The sequence below is a fragment of the Salvia splendens genome, chromosome 8, assembly GCF_004379255.2.
Source record: "Salvia splendens isolate huo1 chromosome 8, SspV2, whole genome shotgun sequence".
Lineage (NCBI taxonomy): Eukaryota > Viridiplantae > Streptophyta > Magnoliopsida > Lamiales > Lamiaceae > Salvia > Salvia splendens.
In genome coordinates this window covers 2882105-2901211 of record NC_056039.1, presented here as the reverse complement: position 1 = coordinate 2901211, position 19107 = coordinate 2882105, and the positions used below count along the sequence as shown (strand labels likewise).

Below are 19107 nucleotides of genomic sequence, written 5' to 3'. Positions count from 1 at the left end.
TTTACCTTTATACTATTATTATGTATTAACTCAATTGAGAAATGCAAATGAGAGAGTATGATGTTTGTCCCGAGACTTGGTGCATTTTTGTCAACAAAGTAACAATATTTTATTTTCTACAATTTTCAATATAAAGACACAGCTCGATTTCTACAATTTTCAATATAAAGACAGAGCTCGAAATATCAATTTTTCTCCCTTGGTCTCAAGATAGTTGAGGCATTTTCTTTTTACAAGTGAATTAAGAAATTGGTATGGTAAAGGTTAAAATGGAAAGAGTAAAGTAAAAGAGATAATAAATTAATTTAATTTTTAACTTATTCGGGATAGTTATACTAACTTAATTTAAAAGGTTAAAGATAATTTCAGAATAATCTTGAATATGAATAGCTGTTTATTCGTGTAAATTCAACTTTCAACACTAATTAATTTAGAAATTCCATCGACACTGATTCGAGAATAATTTTAATTCGAGCCTTGAGTTGTAAAATTTAGTCAAATATTCTCACATTTATTACTTTCTTTGGCAAGAATCTATCTCAAACTTCGAAATAAAGCATATTAAAAGAAAAGGTGTATATGTTCTGTTTGCCTCAAAAAATACGTTACGCATATGGAGATTGCGTTTTGAACGTCATGCATTATAATGTCCCTAAATTTTAAATCAAACCAAAATAATTTCATTTACTAAATTACCTAGCCCCTATATTTTCAAATAAAAAACATAGAAAAAATTGCTTACGTTTTTCATTTACACGGTCTATAAATTATGGAAAATGTCGTTTATGTATGCAAGATTTCAATCCTTTCGAAATTATGACAAATTCAATAACTCTTTGCAAAATTGTTCTTTAACATGTTCATTAAACCCACCTGAATATACTACTCTTCGAAATTTTATATTGTACATTAATTCATTCTAAAATTTTCACTATAAGTTAATTAATGGAGTAGTATTCATTAACCAATTCCGAATGTAAAATGTCGAATTTGCATATTTTTATCATTGTTCAATATTGATATCATTTAAATAGTAACCACAAAATCAGTCTAATTAAAGTGCTAGGTGTGTGACAAAGACCCCCAAATTTTGGCACTAACTATGCATTCCACCATCATAGTCAATGACAAATTAAGTAAATTAAATGATAAGAATAGAGCCGTCTAGAATCATATTCCATTTCCACCACACGTTATACTATGCGAAATAAACATTTCACATATCTATTTATATATATGTATGTATGTGTGACATATTCTTGTATACTTCAACGTTCTTATCACTTGCTTCTCTCCCTACCATCTCATTTTCATATGAAATCAATAGTTGTTGTCATTTATTTAAAATTATGGTCCATACTCATCCTAGTCACAATTGACAGCCTCCAATATTGAGCTAAATCCACTAATATTTTATTTGTAACTCTCTTGGGTATAATATATTGATTAGTAAGACAAATTATATACCTCGACCAATCTCATAAATTAAAATTAACATTGTTAAATGCTTCTTATAAAAACGAAGGAAAGCAATACGATGCCGAGTGACAACATTCGTCTATATAAGAATTATTTAAAATTGATCATACTTTATTTTAAAGTTATTGCTTTGTGGCATCACGTAATAAAGCAAATCAACACTCTTACTCAACAAAATTTTCGAGTAAATCAAACAAAAACAGTTTTCGTATTAATATATTGGAGTATGTACTACATATCCATATAATAGTATTTGTATATCGAACACTTTGTATATTCATGTTCGATTACCTGATATAAATTCTTTATTAATACTCCGTATTACACTATCAACTGAAATATGGAGTAGTTTTCTTGTAATATTTTCATTTTATTTCGCGATATAAAGTCGATTATACAATATATTAGACGAATTATAAGTTTTTTGAAATATTACTCTCATGCCCTATAACATATGTTACATTTTCTTTTTTTAATTTGTCCCATAAAACATAGTCACTTTTTTTTTGAAAAAGTTCTCTCTTACATCAATATACTCTCTCGGCCCTCTATCTGACCACAAGTGATCAACTTTTTATTTGGCTTGTCCCACCTCAAATGATTGATTTTATTTAATTTAGCAAAACACCAAAACTCCTTTATCTTTCTTAATTTATTTTGTTTTACTTAAATAAATACTAGTAACATTTTCATAAATCTAGTACCTCAAAGAAATCATTAACTTGTAGTGGGACGAAGAGAGTATAAAAGTATATATTTTTATTCACTTAACACATAAAACATGTATTATGAAATTAATGGAGTATTATTTTAAATATTTCATTATGTAATAATCAATCTACTATAATTACTGCTCTCTCTGTCCGCGAATAGGAGTCTCGTTTTTCCATTTAGTCTATCCATAAATAGGACTCTCGGTTTATTTTAACTATAAATAGCAGTAATAGGATTTCATATTTTAGTAACTCATTGCACTCCTATTATGTTATTTAAAACTAATATATAAAAGTAAAACACATCCGCCAAGAATTAAAAACAGCTAATAGATGGGGCGTAGCGCAGTTGGCAACGGATGGACAGATCTTGCTGCAATGAGCCTTAAGGCCTACCCCTTAACGGGCTACTGCGTATCCTAATTGAACCCCCTCACATGATATTGGGCCGGAGTGTAGGGGCTGCCAAGGCAACAAAATCGCCTTTTTTTGCTGCAATGAAAAAGAAAATTTATCACATGGAGGTCCATGAATGGATGGCCATATCCAATTATCCATTCTCCATTCACTTTATTTTCTAATTTCAATCATGGGCATCCACTGCAGACGATTGAAATCTACCACACGTAGTTATTGTTTGAAGCGAGTACAGTTCAGATTATCTATTCTCGGCGGTGGGAGTGATTAGATAATGGCGCGTCGTCGCTTCTGTGAGGTTTAGAGTGGGTTTGCAAATTTGACTGGAATTTACGGATGTGCCCTCTATTTTTGAATTTAAAACTCAATTATGGAGTTTAAGTAATAATTAATGGACAAAAGGGACGCTTTTTGACTTTTCTTTAATCTTAATTATTCTTTCTAGACTTTGTTATGGTTACAGCTAAGCCTCCTTTGTAGTTAGGTCTTCATATTGGATGTCCAAGCCCCCTATCTGATTTTTGGGTCATGTCTTTTACTTATTTCGCCTAAAGATGAGAGAAATTTGGATTATTTTCTATTAATATGGATATAGTTGCCTTGGTCATTATTTTGCCCTTGTTATATAATAGGAGGAATTTGGATTATTTCTATCAACATGGAAATAGTTGCCTTTGTCATTATTTTGCCCTTGTTATATAATAGGAGGAATTTGGATTATTTCTATCAACATGGAAATAGTTGCCTTTGTCATTGTTTTGCCCTTGTTCTATAAAAATGTTATTACTATTACCATAAAGTCTAACTCTATTGAAAAAATTGAAAGAATACAAGATTCTTTTTGTTAGAGATCTTGGATTCAATCTCTCTTACTTCACAATTGTTGTCTTATTAAAAGAATTTCTCAAAAATTTCCTATATTTAAAATTGTAGAATGACATTGGGAAGAAGATGGTAGAATGAGATAATACTAGTATTCATCTCCAAATATTGATTTTTTTATGCATAAAACTATTTAAGTCATGTTAATATTAACAATTAGTGATATCTCCATGTGTTTTCTTGCTAAGAATACAAGTTCATATTTCTATATGAGTATAGCTCCCACAAATATATATAATCTCTATTTCGATAATATTTGTATCACATAAAAGAAATAGGACAACAATATCATGAGTTTCCACATGATTATGATGAAACTTCCCCTTTTTTGTCATCGTTGTAATTATAGTTATGTCGATCATAAAGATACAATAAACCACTTTCACTTGTAGTGGCGTTGAATATTACCAGTCCCCTACTCACAAGTTATTGTGCCATTTATTAGAGCAATGTGGGGTAGGTTAGGTAAAACTACTCTCACAAATCATATATATATCTACATTTCTCATGGGCACTAAAGATGATGTATTTTTCTTTTTAAATTATATAAACTAAGATGACTAATTATAAAAAATATAATTATTTTTATCTTTATTTTATTCGCTCTTTCTTATTTTTCACTCAACACACAAAATGAATTTGCTTAAAATCTCGTACCGTTATAAAAAGTCAATTTCTTTGGAACGAAGGGAGTATACATTGTACATTTTTTTGGTTAATAAATTAGGTACTTTGCTAAGAGTCATAGTTGAGATGGTTTTTAATCTTCTCAGGGGTGTTCGGTTTGTAATATTGTATCCCGATATTAAATATGTAGTGTGTTTGGTTCATGAGATTCAATATCACAACTCAATCCAAGATGGATAATCATGGGATAATTAGTCATAACTCCTATGACTAAAATAATCTCACAACTTTATACTAGATTGTATCTTGGTACTATTTTATCTAAAAAACTGAACACCACCTTAATAATAATAATTAATCATAATTAATGGTTATTAACTACAAAGTAAAAATAACACCACACTCTTTAATAGGTAAATAAATACTACTATATTGGACAAGCATAGCTATTGTTACATTCAATTCTTTATTGAGTTGACAATGGACACAGAAAGTGTAATTTTGTTGATGTAGAGGTGATATCATGTTGTATCTAAGTCTTATGACGTTATAGCGGTCTGTCGCCGCATTATCGTTGCCAACAACTCGATTGTAATGCTAGAGTGTCCACTGTGAGGCGGACACTCCAATAGCCCCGCCCCTTTTTGTTCACAGCCCTAATTTTTTTTATCCACGGTCTCAAAAATTTGTTTCCGCCACTATGCTAGACACTTTCAATAGCCCTGAAATTTTATAACCAATTATAATCAATTATAACAAAAAACGTGTATTAAAATAAATTCATTCTTCCTTATTCCTTATTCCTTCTTCCTTCTCCCTTCTCCCTTCATCTCTCAAAAAATTGTCGAAAATTATAAAAAAAAAATCAAGGGGGCGGCCGGCGCGCCGACCGCCGCCCCACTATAGATAGCCCCGCCCCGCCCCGGACCTGCGCATCCTCGCCCCGGTTTCGCCGATCGACCGTCCGCCCCGTTTTTTTCGTCCGCCGCGGGGCGGACGTCCCACCCACTATAGGCTGCCCCGTCGTCGCCCTCGCCGGGGCTATAGCCGCGCCGACGTTATAGAGGATACCCTTAGTAACCCTAAACGCCATCCACTCGTCTCTTAACTAAAAGACATTAGTTGTAACCCTCAATCTCTTAATCATCTCATCCCATAATTATTCATTCAATTTCAATTTTTATTTTTATTTCCAACAAATTCAATTAATAAAAACACACTTCATTAAATAAAATAAAATTACAATTTAAAATTCTAAAAAAAATAAAAAAACACATAATTAAAATCTTTAAAAAATAAAAAAGACATAATTTAAAATACTAGAAATTAAAAATTGCACACTTAAATTATAAAAACTACTCCGCCGGCGAATCATCTCCCGAAGGCGGTGGCGGTGCACCCGTTTGAGGCTGAATATCAAGTTGTCTTGCAAGATACGCAATGCTGCCAATATGGGCTTGATATTGATCAGACGTCATGCGGGAAGTGTCAGCCATCGTGGCGGTGAAGTACATGTACATTAGGGAGGGCGACGGCGTGCCTTGGGAGCCCGCCTGGCTTGATTCGCCTCGGCCCCTCCCTGCGTGAGCTCTAGCCGCCTTCGCCGCCTTGTTCCCTTGCGGCCGACGTCGTGTACTGGAGGAGCCTCATGCATCGGATGTCGGGAACTCAACCTCTTGTAAGACGTTGCCTTCCCCGCCCTCACTAGACGAGTATTGGCCACTCGCCGTGTGCTTCGTGCGTTTCGAGCTCGAGCCCGTGCTGGAATGGACACCGCCAGCCCACCTATCAACCTCTTTGACCGACTGTCAAACATCGGCAAATTTGAAATATTTGTCGGTGTCGGCTTTAAAGACTCGCAAACCCGCTCTCAGAATGTCGGCTCCACTGGCTTCGCTTTGGTAATTCTCCACTTCATGCTTGTAGATCCCACAAAATATTTTGAAATCTTTGTTGGCTCGCTCAAAATGACTGCGAAGCATCTTCATGTTGCGGCTGAAGGTCCCCCTCGGCTTTTGCTCGTTGTATACGTGGGTGACCTTATCCCAAAAACACTTGCGGGATTGTTGATTCCCGACGATGGGATCGTACGTCGTGCTGATCCAAGCGTCGAACAGAGCCATCGTCTCCGCGGAGCTGTATGGATGACTGTCTACATCCTCCACCGCCTCGTCCTCCTCCTCTTCCTCCTCGTTTTCGGATCCGTGACTGACGGAGCTTCCACCGCCTCACCCTCCTTCTCTTCTGGCTCGTCCTCCTCCGCCTCCTCCTCTTCTAGCTCCAGTCAGAAGGTTTTCCGGAGTGTATTCCTCCGGAATATTCTCCTAATTTGGGATAATCCATGCGTTTGCCCATACCTCGGGGCGGAGGGACGATAGTATGCATCAATTGGAAAAGATGGTGTTTGGTACGCCGGTGTCGACGAGCCTTGGGTGCCCGGCGACGAATCAAAACCGGAAGTAACCAAAACATTGTACATGCCCCTAGTCGACAAACGCGTTCAAGTCGTAGCCGCCCTCGCCGCCAGAGTTTCCGTCACCGGACATTTTTGCAGAAATTGGAGAGGAAAGAAAGATGATATGATAGTGATGAGAAGAAAAAAAGATGAGAGATAGTGTGTTTGTGTGTAAAATGAAAGAGATAATGGGAGTATTTATAAAATAAAAAAAAGAAAAAAAGAAAGAAAGAAAGAAATTAAATTCAAACGGTAATAAACCGCTTTAAAATTTTAATTAATTTTTTTCTTCAGAAAATCGATTTTTTTAAAAAACAAATTATTTATTGCGTCAGCAAGACGACGCCCACTCTCGGGCCGGCGAGTGGGCGTCATGCCTCGCGCCAGAGCTCGCCATGTGGCGCTGGCGCGCCAGCTTCATCGAGACGGAGGGACGGGACACACGACTGGAGGGCTGCATCGCTATCTCGATGCTGGCTCGACTCGCCGAGACGAGTCTGAGCCCGCATTGAGATGGTGATGCGGATGCTCTAAGAGTGCTCGAAGAGAAAATAATACGTGATTAAAAAAATTATAGAGAGACAAATTGTAACAACTATACTTGTTGAATTAAAAATAAATAAAATTTAAAAAGTATATAAATAAATACTATACTAAGTAGGGGTGTGATCAATTGCCAACTCACCCCTTAATTGCTAACCACAACTAATTTAACCCCATAAGATTTTAAAAATCTAATGGTCTATAAATTGTCACATGTAAATTTGATTTTTATATTTTAATACGAATTTTTTTTTAAAATTTAGGGTTTTACACGTATTAAGTTGACATATTTTATTAGTGATATTGACATAAAACCGTTGACAAAATATATGTAAATTTATGAAAATATTATCAAATTTTGACATCGGAACATATGCAAGTGAGATCTCGTTATGATCCTTATAAAATTATCTTTAATTTGATATATTTTGTGTTAAAAAATAATATAAATTGAGATAGTTATAATCATTTAAAGTTTTTAGATATTTTTCAAAAGTGAGTTATAACTAACTATTTTTGTTAATTGACATTAATACCCCTAATTGATATTTTTTGTGCATCGTATTGATATTCGTATAGGAATGATCTTGTTCCTTGATTTAATAATCCAATGTCTATAATTTAATTGTAGTTAGCAATTTAAGATAGAGTTAATAATATAACACATCCATACTAAGTATTTATTTTTCAAGAAATAAAAAATTATATTCAGAACAATATGCTGCAGCTTATATAAAAATTTAAAATTTTAACCACTGAAAATACATCAAATTTTGTTACTAACGGAGTACTCCCTATGTTTCCTTATATTTGAGTCATTTTTCCATTTCAGAAAGTTGTATCATAGTTGAGTCATTTCATATATAATACTCCATTCGTCCCACCTCAAGTGATATGGATTCATTTGGACACGAGATTTAAGAAAATGATATTTATTGAGTTAAGTGGGGATGAAATAAAGTTGAGATGTCAAGTAGAATAAGGTTTGAGAGAGTAAAGGGGTTTTTTTTGCTAAAAAAGGAAATTGATCACTTGTAATGGGATAACAAAAAATGGAATATCAATCACTTGAAGTGGGGCTGAGGGAGTAACATTTTTCACTCTTTTACTTTACCATTTCTTACTTTATTTACTGTTTACTTTATTATCTATACTTTTTTCTCTCTCTAACTTTTTATCTATATATTTTACACACTTAATATCAATTTCTTAAACTCCGTGCAAAAAAGTTTCACCTCGACTATGAGGGAACGAAAAGAGTATTTGTTTATTTCCACCACACCACGATAGTAGATGAGGTGTGTGTGAATGACTCCCCTCTTTTTTTCTTATGACATTAATTATCATTGAATACTTTCAACATACCGAACTATCAAATTTAAATAAATTCAGATACCATGTAATTATCCGAATTTAAAGTAATCACCCTTTTCAAGAAAAATAACAATCGGAAATTCTTGAATTCTTAAATCAAGATTCCATCATCTTGTACTGGCAATCTTGATCTATAAATGTATAAATTCTATTAGCATGTAGCCTTCAATCCTAATCAACTAGTAATTAATAAATGTTATTGAAATATTAACGGTATTAATTAATTGCGTCATGCTTGGCGTATTGGTCCGTGATAATAACATTTTCAATAAGTATGTTATTAAGTATTCAACATAAAATTTCACAAAATTTAAAAAGTATCGAATCAAAAAATTATATGGTATTCTATTTTATAATGATATATCACTTGTATCTTATACTCCTATTACATAATCATAAATAATGTTAATAGTATAAAATACAATTATTATATTAATGTTTACAATCAATGTGCAATGAATTAGAGACGCTATCAAAATGAGCAATAATTTAAGATACTTTTAATTATATTGATTACTGCTCATGAAATCATATGAATTAAGAAAAAATATACTTATGGATAAATCGGTAATACCGCTGGATAGAGTCAAATAAAAACATGCCACTTTGATTAAATTCCAATCAATTAAAATTTTAAAACTCCATTTACGAAACAAAAAAAAATCCAGAAAAAGACAACAGCTTGCCGTTGTAAAATGCGATGATGACGTGGCGATCATCCATCCAAACAGCGATAGAAAATAGCCTTCACACTACACGCGTTTCTTTTCAGAAGCCTAAAACGCTTCTTTGCAAAATACATCACCCTCTCTTTTTCATTTCACGATTTAAGTACAAAAGCGGAAAGGAAAAGCAATAAACAAGACATTTCTCATTTCTCAATCGTCGTTGCGTTTCCCGAATCCTCTCTCTCTATCTGACATCGATATACACTCACACCTCGCGCCCCCCCGATTAATTCGTATTCAATTTGTTTAGTATTGTTGAATTTTTGTGTGATCGGTCGGGGGCGGGGGGATTTCGGAGTGTCAGTGGTTTTTGTTTGTGAATTGCTGTGGTTTAATAGCTATTTTTTGGGGGGTTTATTGAATCTTTTATTTTGATCGTCGAGTGATGGAGTCGCCGGAGAGGGGGAGGCCGGTGATCGGAATCGCACTGGAATTTCCGGTGAGCGACGGAGTTTTGTCGTGCTCGCCGCCGACTATTCCGTCGTGGCTCCGTAGGCGTCTGTCGGAGCCGAAGACGCCGACGCCTTCTACAGTTGAGGAAATTGAGGCCAAACTTCGTGATGCTGAGCTTAGGCGACAGGTCTTTCTTTTGTTTTCGCTTTCTTTTTTGTGTTTTTTTTCTTGATTCTGATCGAGATTATGCCGTTTCTTTTCGATATAAAATTATATGAATTCTTATTAGTATATGATAATTGTGGAAAGCAGCAGATGGCCTTTTATGTTATTCTTTTTGAAGTAGTACGTTTTTGCGCTTCAAGCTGACTGTAATTGGAAGGTAGTAATTTTTTTTCATAGTTACCCTTGTATATTTGGGGAAAATTCGGCAGCCTCTATCCTTTCCCTTCCCCGTGTAGGTTGGTTATTTGCATCGTGTTTGGTGAAAGTTGGGTGACGAGTACGTTCAAAATCCAGTTCTTCATCCCTCCATCTTTCGATTTTAAAATAAAAAAATATAATGAAACAACACCCACCTACCAATGAGAATTTATCAAAAGGAAATAAGAAAAGAAAGAAAAAGTACACAGTGTGTTTCTTATACTCCTCGTTTGGTCTAACCATGTGAAGATTGGTGTGTTGATGTTTGGTTTAACTGTGGGTCATTTTCGTAGGTGTTGCCATTTTTCCTGACTTTTTTTGTTGCAAGCTGTAACATACTCCAAATATGTTATTACTATTAGTGTCTCTTTTTTGTACCTGTATATTCTTGGGTGACCTTGATTTGCACATTAATTAATTTACTTCCTGACCTGTTTTGTGTTTTGATTGTGCCAATTTTTTTACTGGTTTTGCTTTAGCTTAATAGCCTTATTCAATTATATCTATTGATCTGCAGAAGTTCTACGAGAATTTAGCAAGTAAAGCTAGGCCAAAGGTCCGAAGCCCTTCACGATCTTCATCTACAGAAGATGATCTTGGGCAGCGTCTTGAGGCTAAGCTCTTAGCTGCTGAAGAAAAAAGGTAAAATTTTTGTTGGCTTGGTGTAAATGCACATCCAATCAAGCCCCACCTTCCTTGGGTTATTGCTGAGCCTCTTAGTTTTAATGCTTTCAATATCTGCATGTTGATCGTTGTACTTTGCATTCATAGGTTGAGCATCCTCGCAAATGCTCAGATGCGCTTAGCAAAACTTGATGAATTGAGGCAAGCTGCTAAAAGTCAGGTCGAAATGCGCTTCAAGAAGGAACGTGCTGAGTTGGGTTCTAAGGTTGAAATGCGTGTTCAACAAGCAGAGGCCAATAGACTGCTTATCCTTCGGGCTAATCGGCAAAGGAGGGCCACTCTGAGGGAGAGGACATCTCAGTCTCTAATGAGGCGAGTATCTCGAGAGAGCAAGTATAAAGAGCGAGTTCGTGCTGCAATGTACCAAAAGCGTGCAGAGGCTGAGAAAAAGCGTTTGAGTTTACTAGAAGCCGAGAAGAGGCGAGCTCATGCTAGAGGCTTAAAGGTGCAAACGGTGGCTAGTTCTGTTTCTCAGCAGCGAGAGATCGAGAGAAGCGAAATGAAGAATAAGCTAGAAGACAAATTGCAAAAGGTACTACCATAGTCTTGATGACTGTTTTATACATGTTGTTTAATATAGTGTTGATCATCAGACTTCTTACTAAGATATTTGGACTATCCTTTGAATAGGCAAGGCGATTGAGAGCAGAGTATTTAAAGCAGAGAGGAAGACAGTATAATGCTTATCTCTGTAGTTGGGAAACCATTAATGAGCAGGCTGACATCCTTGCCAAAAAATTACCTAGGTACTTATGTTATTTTATTTTCATATGAACTTAATTCAACTATTGCTAGTTTCTTTTTGTCAGATTTCCTGCCTGGTCTTATTTTTCTTAATTTAGAGAAACTTTGGCTGTCTTTAATATTCTTTAGATCCCAATCAATTTATCTGCTATTGCCCTGTGGCAGGTGCTGGAGGAATTTCAAGAATCTGAGAAAGACGACCGCATATCTTTCGAAAGCTTATGGTGACTTGGATATTAATGAGAGATCAGTGAAGTCTATGCCATTTGAGCAGTTTGCGCTCCTTATTCAGTCACATGACACTCTTCATAAAGCTAAAGCTTTGCTAGACCGTCTTGAGATTCGCCATAGATTATCCCAATGCTCTGCTAACCGATCTAGTTTTGATGACATTGATCACCTTCTCAAGCGGGTGGCTTCCCCTCAGAAGAAACAAGTGTCCAGAAAATTTGGCTCAAGCAGGACGCAAAAGGAGACTGCAAAAAGTACTTCTCACATGTCAAGGTACCAAGTGAGAGTTGTTCTCTGTGCCTACATGATTTTAGGGCATCCTGACGCTGTCATTAGTGGCCGAGGAGAGCGTGAGAGAGCTTTGGTCAATTCTGCTAAGAAATTTGTGGAGGAGTTCGACTCGCTGATGAAGATATTGCTAAATGGGCCAATGCAGATTCCTGATAAGGAATCTACAGCATTGTCTCGCAGGACTTTCAGATTGCAGCTTGCAGCCTTTGATTCTGCGTGGTGCTCCTTTCTGAATAGCTTTGTGGTATGGAAGGTCAAGGATGCCAGATCTCTAGAGGAGGATTTAGTGAGGGCTGCTTGTCGTCTTGAAGTTTCAATGATCCAGACTTGCAAGATGACCCCTGAAGGGGGTAGTGCTCCTCTCTCTCATGACATGAGAGCTATCCAGAAACAGGTATTGTTCCTGTTTCTCACTATTTTCAATGATCTGAAAAGCTGTCAGCTACGTTGTTCCTCAGCCATGACTAGATATTTAGACATAAAAACTAATTCTCAGAACAACTCCATTTTCTATACAGGTATCTGAAGATCAGAAACTATTGAGAGAGAAAGTGCAACACCTGAGTGGAGATGCTGGTATTGAACGCATGGAAACTGCAATTTCTGATACCCGAACCAAGTTTTTTGAAGCAAGGGAGAACCAGAGCCCAATTTCTCCACCAACTCCAATTATGTTATCCCCAGGTCCAGCTTCCTCTTCTTCTCGTGACAAAGCTGGTAATTTTGTTGTGGCCCCACGTAAGGAAAGCTCTGTGGTGCGGTCATTGTTCAAGGATGATGTTGATGCCATGGAGGCCGGTTCCTCTTTGTTAAAACATAGAACTTCATCAAGTTCTAGAGGGAGCTTAGACATGGAGAATGCTAGGATTGTCAATGAATATGTTCATGGGGCACATCTTGCTTTCACTGATAGCTTCAGTGATGCTGGTGAAGATCATATTGTGGTTTGTGAATTTTCTTGTGTGATATTTACTTGGTACCAATTTTCTGAATTGTTTCTGATACAACTCATAATGATCAGTCAAATATAAAAGAGACAATGGAGAAGGCCTTCTGGGATGGCATCATGGAATCAATGAGACAGGATGAACCTAACTATAGCTGCATAGTGGAATTGATGGGAGAGGTGAGGGATGAGATTTGTGCAATGGCCCCTCATACCTGGAGACAAGAAATAATTGAGGTTATTGACCTGGAAATTCTTACTCAGGCAAGTACTCAATTGATAAATTATGGAGTTTGTTTTTCTCTTCATGGTATCCATGATGTCGTTTTTTATGCAATAAATTTTTCAATGGAACTAACTGTATCTTGGTTAATTTAATTTTCAGGTGCTGAATTCAGGAAAATTAGACATCAGTTATTTTGGGAAGATCCTAGACTATGCTCTGATCACTCTGCGAAAGCTATCTGCTCCAGCTTATGAAGATGAACTGAATAAAAAACACCAGAAGTTTATGAAAGATCTAGCAGAGACTTTCTGGGCTGGAAAGAACTCAGAGAACTCGCATATCATGGCCTTAATTAAGGGCTTACGGTTTTCCCTGGAACAGATAAAGGTCTTGATTCTGCGGGAGTTAGCTCTTCATTTTTGATTCACAATGCTTTTATGATGAGATAATAAATATACTGTGTTCTGCCTCAGGATCTCAAGCATGAAATCAGCAAAGCACGCATCCAACTGTTGGAGCCAGTCTTGAAGGGACCTGAAGCTTTATATTATATTGGAAGAGCTTTCACCAATCGTTATGGTCAGCCTACCAATGCCCGATCTGCTTTGCCCTTGACGGCTAGATGGCTTTCATCTACAAGACAAGGTAAAGATGAGGAGTGGGATGAGCACGAGAGTCTGGTCTCAGAGTTAAGAAGGCGACATGAGGTTTTGCCAAGTTATCTTCCTTCAGCCACTCTTCGAACAGGTGGCAGTGCTTTAATCAAAGTAGGAGAACAGAGTGATAAATCTTCAACTTCAAAAACTACCGGTTTTATAGGTTAGTTTCTACATTAGAACCACCATTCTTCAACTTGTCCTATCGCAGTTCAACATTTTAACATATGTTGCTTCTGCTCCAGAGACCATTGATCCCCGTTTAGAATGCAAAGGTGAGGATATTGATTTGACGGTGAGGCTAGGCTTGCTGAAGCAGGTAAGCAGGATTACTGGTTTGGCCGAAGGAGAGCTACCAGAAACTATGTCCCTTAACTTCTCCAGACTGAGAAGTGTGCAGTCCCAAATTCAAAAAATCATCGTGATGGCTACAAGGTAGGTTTTTCCACGCCTTGTTCATAACCCCGAATGCTTTCGTCAAGATTTGATTTTAGCAAATTTGAATACTGTGCCTTATTTGATTTCCATCTCATGTACTTTTGCAGCCTTCTTGTCCTGCGACAGACTCTTTTGACTCAGCAAATAGTCAGCAGCCAGACACACATGGACACCCTACTCTTGGGCTGTGTTAAATGCCTCTCTCAATGTCTGGACGTCGCAGACGCTGGTATCCAAGAAATAGTTGAAATACTCGGCTCTGCTGTGGAGGAAGACGCCAAATCTGCTGACATGAAGCAGATAATGGCAAGGATGTTGAGCAAGAGCCTGCAAGAGGGCGATGCTATCTTCACCAAGGTTTCTCGAGCTGTATATTTAGCTGCAAGAGGAGTCGTCCTTGGCGGAACTGAGAAACTGGGAGCAGAACTAGCAGAAATGGCACTGCAGAAAGTGGGGGCATCCTTGCTTGTGGACGACGTCGTGCAAGCCGCTTCTGTGATATTGGTGGCAGCCAAGGTGTCTGTCATTGTTCATGGCCCTTATTATGCGAATTTGGCACAAGAATGAAGCCTCTACATGCGTGTTGTGTATATTAGTATATTGTATCTCTTGATGGTTTAGTTGCTATGTACAGGTTAGTGCTATTTGTAGAAAAATTTATGGTGGATTGGAGACTTGGAAAATGTGTATAGTATTTGTATAGTATGTTGGTTGATCATGAATGAATAACAAATACTCTTTTGATGTAATTTTCAATATGAAATGTAGCAATAGTGAACCCAAAATAGCAAAAAGGTACACAACACAATACAAGAAAAATATACAAAAGTTACCATGAATAAAATAGCCAAACCAAAATGCAGAATGTTTTGTGCAAACTGAAACAAACTGAAACACGCACCGACTGTCTCCCTTCAATCTACAATACCCACAGTAATGATAAAACGCATATAACTCCCCAAAGTGCACAAATACTAAAATATACAGACTTATTGAGTACCAACATCTCAGGCAGCTGAAGCATTTACAACCACGAAAGAAGCCTCGACTAAATATACTGCTGTCTAAGTGAGACGCACTTCTCCGCTTGCATGAGCGGCCTTAACTTGTTTATCATATTCATCTTCGTCCTCCTCTTCTATTTCCTCGTCCAAATCTTCCACCTTCTCCTCATCCTCGTCACCTCCTCCCCAGCCAAAGCCTCCAATCGAACGGGATGCTGGAGGAGGGGTTTTAGCCTCTTCCACAATCTTCATAATGTCCTCCACAGACTGAAGAGAGTAGGTAGGGTTCTCCTTTCGGTAATACACTGTTTGTGCAGCATCTGTTAATTCCCTTGGAAGATTCTTCAGGAACCACGGGTGTGACTTGATATCTTTGATTGTGATTCTCTGCACCAGATATAATGATTGTTTGATCAAACACATATTCGAGCTGAGTTTTCATTACTGTTGTAGAAATATAGTATGACTCTATCATGTCCTGTAGGTATTATGCTTCACCAAACGAATAACTCAATTTACCGAGTAAGCTTCACCACAAAAACAAAAGCACTCTTACCCTAGATGAGTTGGCAACAAAAATACGAGACAGGAGATGCCTACAATCTTCAGATACATGGACGTAGTCAGGGATCTTGTACTGAACAGCCATTATCCTCTGGACAAGAGTATTCATATATTAGAATAATCTAAACGATGCATATAGTTGCAGGCAAAAATAAGAAAAACAGGCCACAAAAAATCCAAAGTGAACGTACTTGAATGGTTTTCCTGAAGTTTTTCGGATCTTCTTGGTCTTCAAATGGGTATGCTCCAACCAGCATAACATAAAGTGTCACACCACATGACCACACATCAGCCAACTGCAATGGAAACAAACATTGCCAATTATCAACCGAAAACGCAAATTAAGAGCAAATTTGTATTCTTGATGTGTGTACATGAAGGCTGAGGGAGATGAACACTGCAATGCAATGCCATGTTACGAAAGGTGGCACAGGCATAAACCAGAGCCAATTGGCCTATTTTCACATAAACAACTAAGCCACCATTGAACGATATCATGACCATGATACGACGAAGCAAGAGAGTTTAAATAGTAGATAGTTCTCTAGGCAAGTTATCAAACCAAAGTAGCCAGAAACCAACACATGAAATCAGACAATGATGAACACAAGAATTAGAAACAACTGGATAATATAGATAAATGTTACATGCCTAACCTTCCCATCATATTCTCTTCTAGATAGAACTTCTGGAGCTATGTAGGCAGGAGTTCCAACAGTAGATTTGGGCCTTGAATGAAGCAGAGATGACTATCAACACAAAAAACAGCACGGTCAGCTGCATCAAATAAAAGCTTGACAGCATGCAAATCTTGCAACACAAAGTATACCTAAGGTCCTAAGGTAACTCAAATGTTATCACTACCTTTGAGTAACCAAAATCACAGATTTTTAGCCTTGGAGCAGGGCTTCCATCAAGAAGGGTGTTCTCCAACTTCAAATCCCGATGGCAAATTTGCTAGAATCAAAGAGTGAATCACCTTAACATAATTACCAAATGCCAAAGAGCTATATATTGTACTATCACAGAAAAAATATACTCCTATTAGAGAACTCGTATGCCCTTGTCTTACCATGGCATGACAGTAGTTGACTCCAGAGATGAGCTGCTGAAAGAAGTACCTGGCCTAAAATACAACAAGAAGATCAATATGTTCAAGATGTAGAAAACAATCATCATCTGCTCGCAGAAACAAAGCTCCATCTAAGAAATGATCACGAGAGGGATAGACAACCAAAAGAAGCTGTGGAAAACTGAAGCTAAAATACCTCGTCTTCACTGAACCGTCCAGCATTGCAGATTCTCTCAAAGAGCTCTCCACCCGCAGCATACTCCATGAGAATAGCCAGATGAGTGGGAGTCAAAACCACCTGTCCACACAAAATTGCAATTGAGCTACATAAAGCTTCATTATAAAACAAACTTAAACTCCGCAAAACAATAGTTCCCTCACCTCCTTAAATCTGATGATGTTAGGGTGCCGAAGTGATCTATGATTTATAATCTCACGCGCCACATTCTCATCAATCTACAGCCAAATTCAGAGATGAGCACAAAATCATTATGCATACAATCATCAATGAACAAATTACAGAGAAAAGCCCAGAAAACTAAGATCGGTCGAAGATCAGGCCACCAATCAAATTAAATGAACGAATTTAAACAATGGCATTAAACAGAAAGTACTAATGATAAGCATAACAAAATGTAGAATGCAAACCTTATGTCCCCTTTCAATGTATTTCATCGCCACGAGCTCTTTCGTCTCCTTGTTTCTCATAAGCCTCGCCACACCAAAATTTCCAGACCCTAAATCCTTCACAAGCTCGTATTTCTCCATTTTTGTTTCTCTTCACGCCCCGCTAAATTATGCACAAATTTCCCAAATCAGCCACCACAATCACGAAAAAATCAACCTAGCTCCACACCTACAACAGCTGAATCACAGAAATCGAAGCTCCAGAAACCCAAAGCTAAATTGAGAAAGTTGAGATTCAATTGCTGGAAATTGAGGGCGACAACAGGAAAAATTGTCGGTAGAAATCCACAATCCTAAAGCTAGACAACGCTAATTAAGCTTGATATCACTAATCCCAGAAACCGAAAAGGAAAAGGGAATCGATCAATCACGCAATTTAAAAGGCCCAATTGGAAGAGATAAAGGATTCAATGTTTTGGGATTAAAAGGGGGCAGACATTCCTGATTGATTAGGGTTTCTGATCCTTAAAGATTGAGAAATTGAAACGGAATTTGGGTGGGAAACGCGCAAAAAAGAATCGAATTTGTTGCTGGGATTTGAAGAAAAAGCTAGAAACATGTAGTGCAGAGTGAGTTGTGTATATCAATCACAGCATTCTCTCTAGATATCAAAATATATATTTATTCTACATACAGATATATATTAGGAAAAGAGCTTTTATTTAAAGAAAAAGCATATTCTGTCGTATTTATTTTATTATATGATTATATAATTATATTATTATATGAGTAGCTTATATTTATTCTTATGTATATTTAAAATTGAGTTTTAAATTTTAATAATGATTTTTTGTGGGAGCAATTGAGTTTTAAATATTTTGAATTCCGAACAGATCAGACTTATGAATTTTTGTTATTTTCTTGTATTTTGTGAAAGAAAAAATGAATGCTAGATTAAATCCAGTTGAAATAAATTATAAAGGCTCTTCAAAAGAAACGTTGGAAATATACCTTATCTTTATTGACATTAGTCAACATTATCAATCTATTGAATGATTAAAACATTGAAGAAAAATTTGATACTATCACTAGCCCACTTGGCAGGCAATGTGATAAATAAGGAAAATGGACAAAGTTCAAAGACGTGATTTCTAGAATTTCTAGAAATCTGAATATTAGTAGTATTTTAAATAAAACTATGTTCTGAATATTAGTATTTCAATTAAAATTATATTATTTAAGTCTGATAATTTTTGTCACTAGACATGAAAATTCAACACAAATACTCACAAAATTACTGATTTTGGATCAAGTGTTATAAGATTTAATGTCTTATCGAGTTGAATAGTTAACAATCCAATAATTTCAAATTGAGTTGGATTTGAGTAATCCATTAAAAATTAATAGTAATATTTTTTAAATTATTTTATTTTTGTTTGACAAAAAAACTCTAGCTTAATTCTCTATGTTGTATATGTAAATCAAGTTTTTATAGTATAAATCAGGTTTAATCATATAACTCCATTAAATTAAGTTTTATTGGATAATATTAATCGTTTAAATCAAGTTTATATTATGTCTCGTGTCAAA

General features: G+C 36.4%; 2 protein-coding genes across 2 annotated transcripts; one reads left to right on the top strand and one right to left on the bottom strand.

The window, feature by feature from the left end:
* Positions 1 to 9289: 9289 nt before the first annotated feature.
* Positions 9290 to 14999, top strand: LOC121745192. Its single transcript, XM_042139001.1, has 11 exons — positions 9290 to 9798; positions 10552 to 10676; positions 10806 to 11250; positions 11349 to 11464; positions 11628 to 12378; positions 12503 to 12928; positions 13006 to 13194; positions 13316 to 13543; positions 13630 to 13975; positions 14058 to 14247; positions 14358 to 14999. Exons 1-11 carry the CDS (start codon positions 9604 to 9606, stop codon positions 14815 to 14817), a joined length of 3471 nt encoding a protein of 1156 aa, XP_041994935.1. The 5' UTR covers positions 9290 to 9603; the 3' UTR covers positions 14818 to 14999.
* Positions 15000 to 15069: 70 nt separating this feature from the next.
* LOC121745193 (serine/threonine-protein kinase SRK2A) lies at positions 15070 to 18186 on the bottom strand. The gene is made up of 9 exons (XM_042139003.1): positions 17539 to 18186; positions 17272 to 17346; positions 17087 to 17188; positions 16891 to 16944; positions 16683 to 16775; positions 16475 to 16567; positions 16010 to 16114; positions 15811 to 15909; positions 15070 to 15641 (listed from the first exon to the last, which is right to left on the bottom strand). The coding sequence occupies exons 1-9, from the start codon at positions 17656 to 17658 to the stop codon at positions 15315 to 15317; spliced, it is 1068 nt and encodes a 355-aa protein (XP_041994937.1). The 5' UTR covers positions 17659 to 18186; the 3' UTR covers positions 15070 to 15314.
* Positions 18187 to 19107: the final 921 nt, after the last annotated feature.

What these genes read in the sequence shown, in the direction of transcription:
- LOC121745192 (XM_042139001.1), top strand. Translation starts at nt 9,604, where the DNA reads ATGGAGTCGCCGGAGAGGGGGAGGCCGGTGATCGGAATCGCACTGGAA. An exon ending in CTTGCCAAAAAATTACCTAG is followed by an intron (nt 11,465 to 11,627) that starts GTACTTATGTTA and finishes GCCCTGTGGCAG; the next exon opens with GTGCTGGAGGAATTTCAAGA. An exon ending in CTGGTGAAGATCATATTGTG is followed by an intron (nt 12,929 to 13,005) that starts GTTTGTGAATTT and finishes CATAATGATCAG; the next exon opens with TCAAATATAAAAGAGACAAT.
- LOC121745193 (XM_042139003.1), bottom strand. Translation starts at nt 17,658, where the DNA reads ATGGAGAAATACGAGCTTGTGAAGGATTTAGGGTCTGGAAATTTTGGT. An exon ending in GTGATTTTGGTTACTCAAAG is followed by an intron (nt 16,568 to 16,682) that starts GTAGTGATAACA and finishes TTGTGTTGATAG; the next exon opens with TCATCTCTGCTTCATTCAAG. An exon ending in GAAGAGAATATGATGGGAAG is followed by an intron (nt 16,115 to 16,474) that starts GTTAGGCATGTA and finishes TTTCCATTGCAG; the next exon opens with TTGGCTGATGTGTGGTCATG.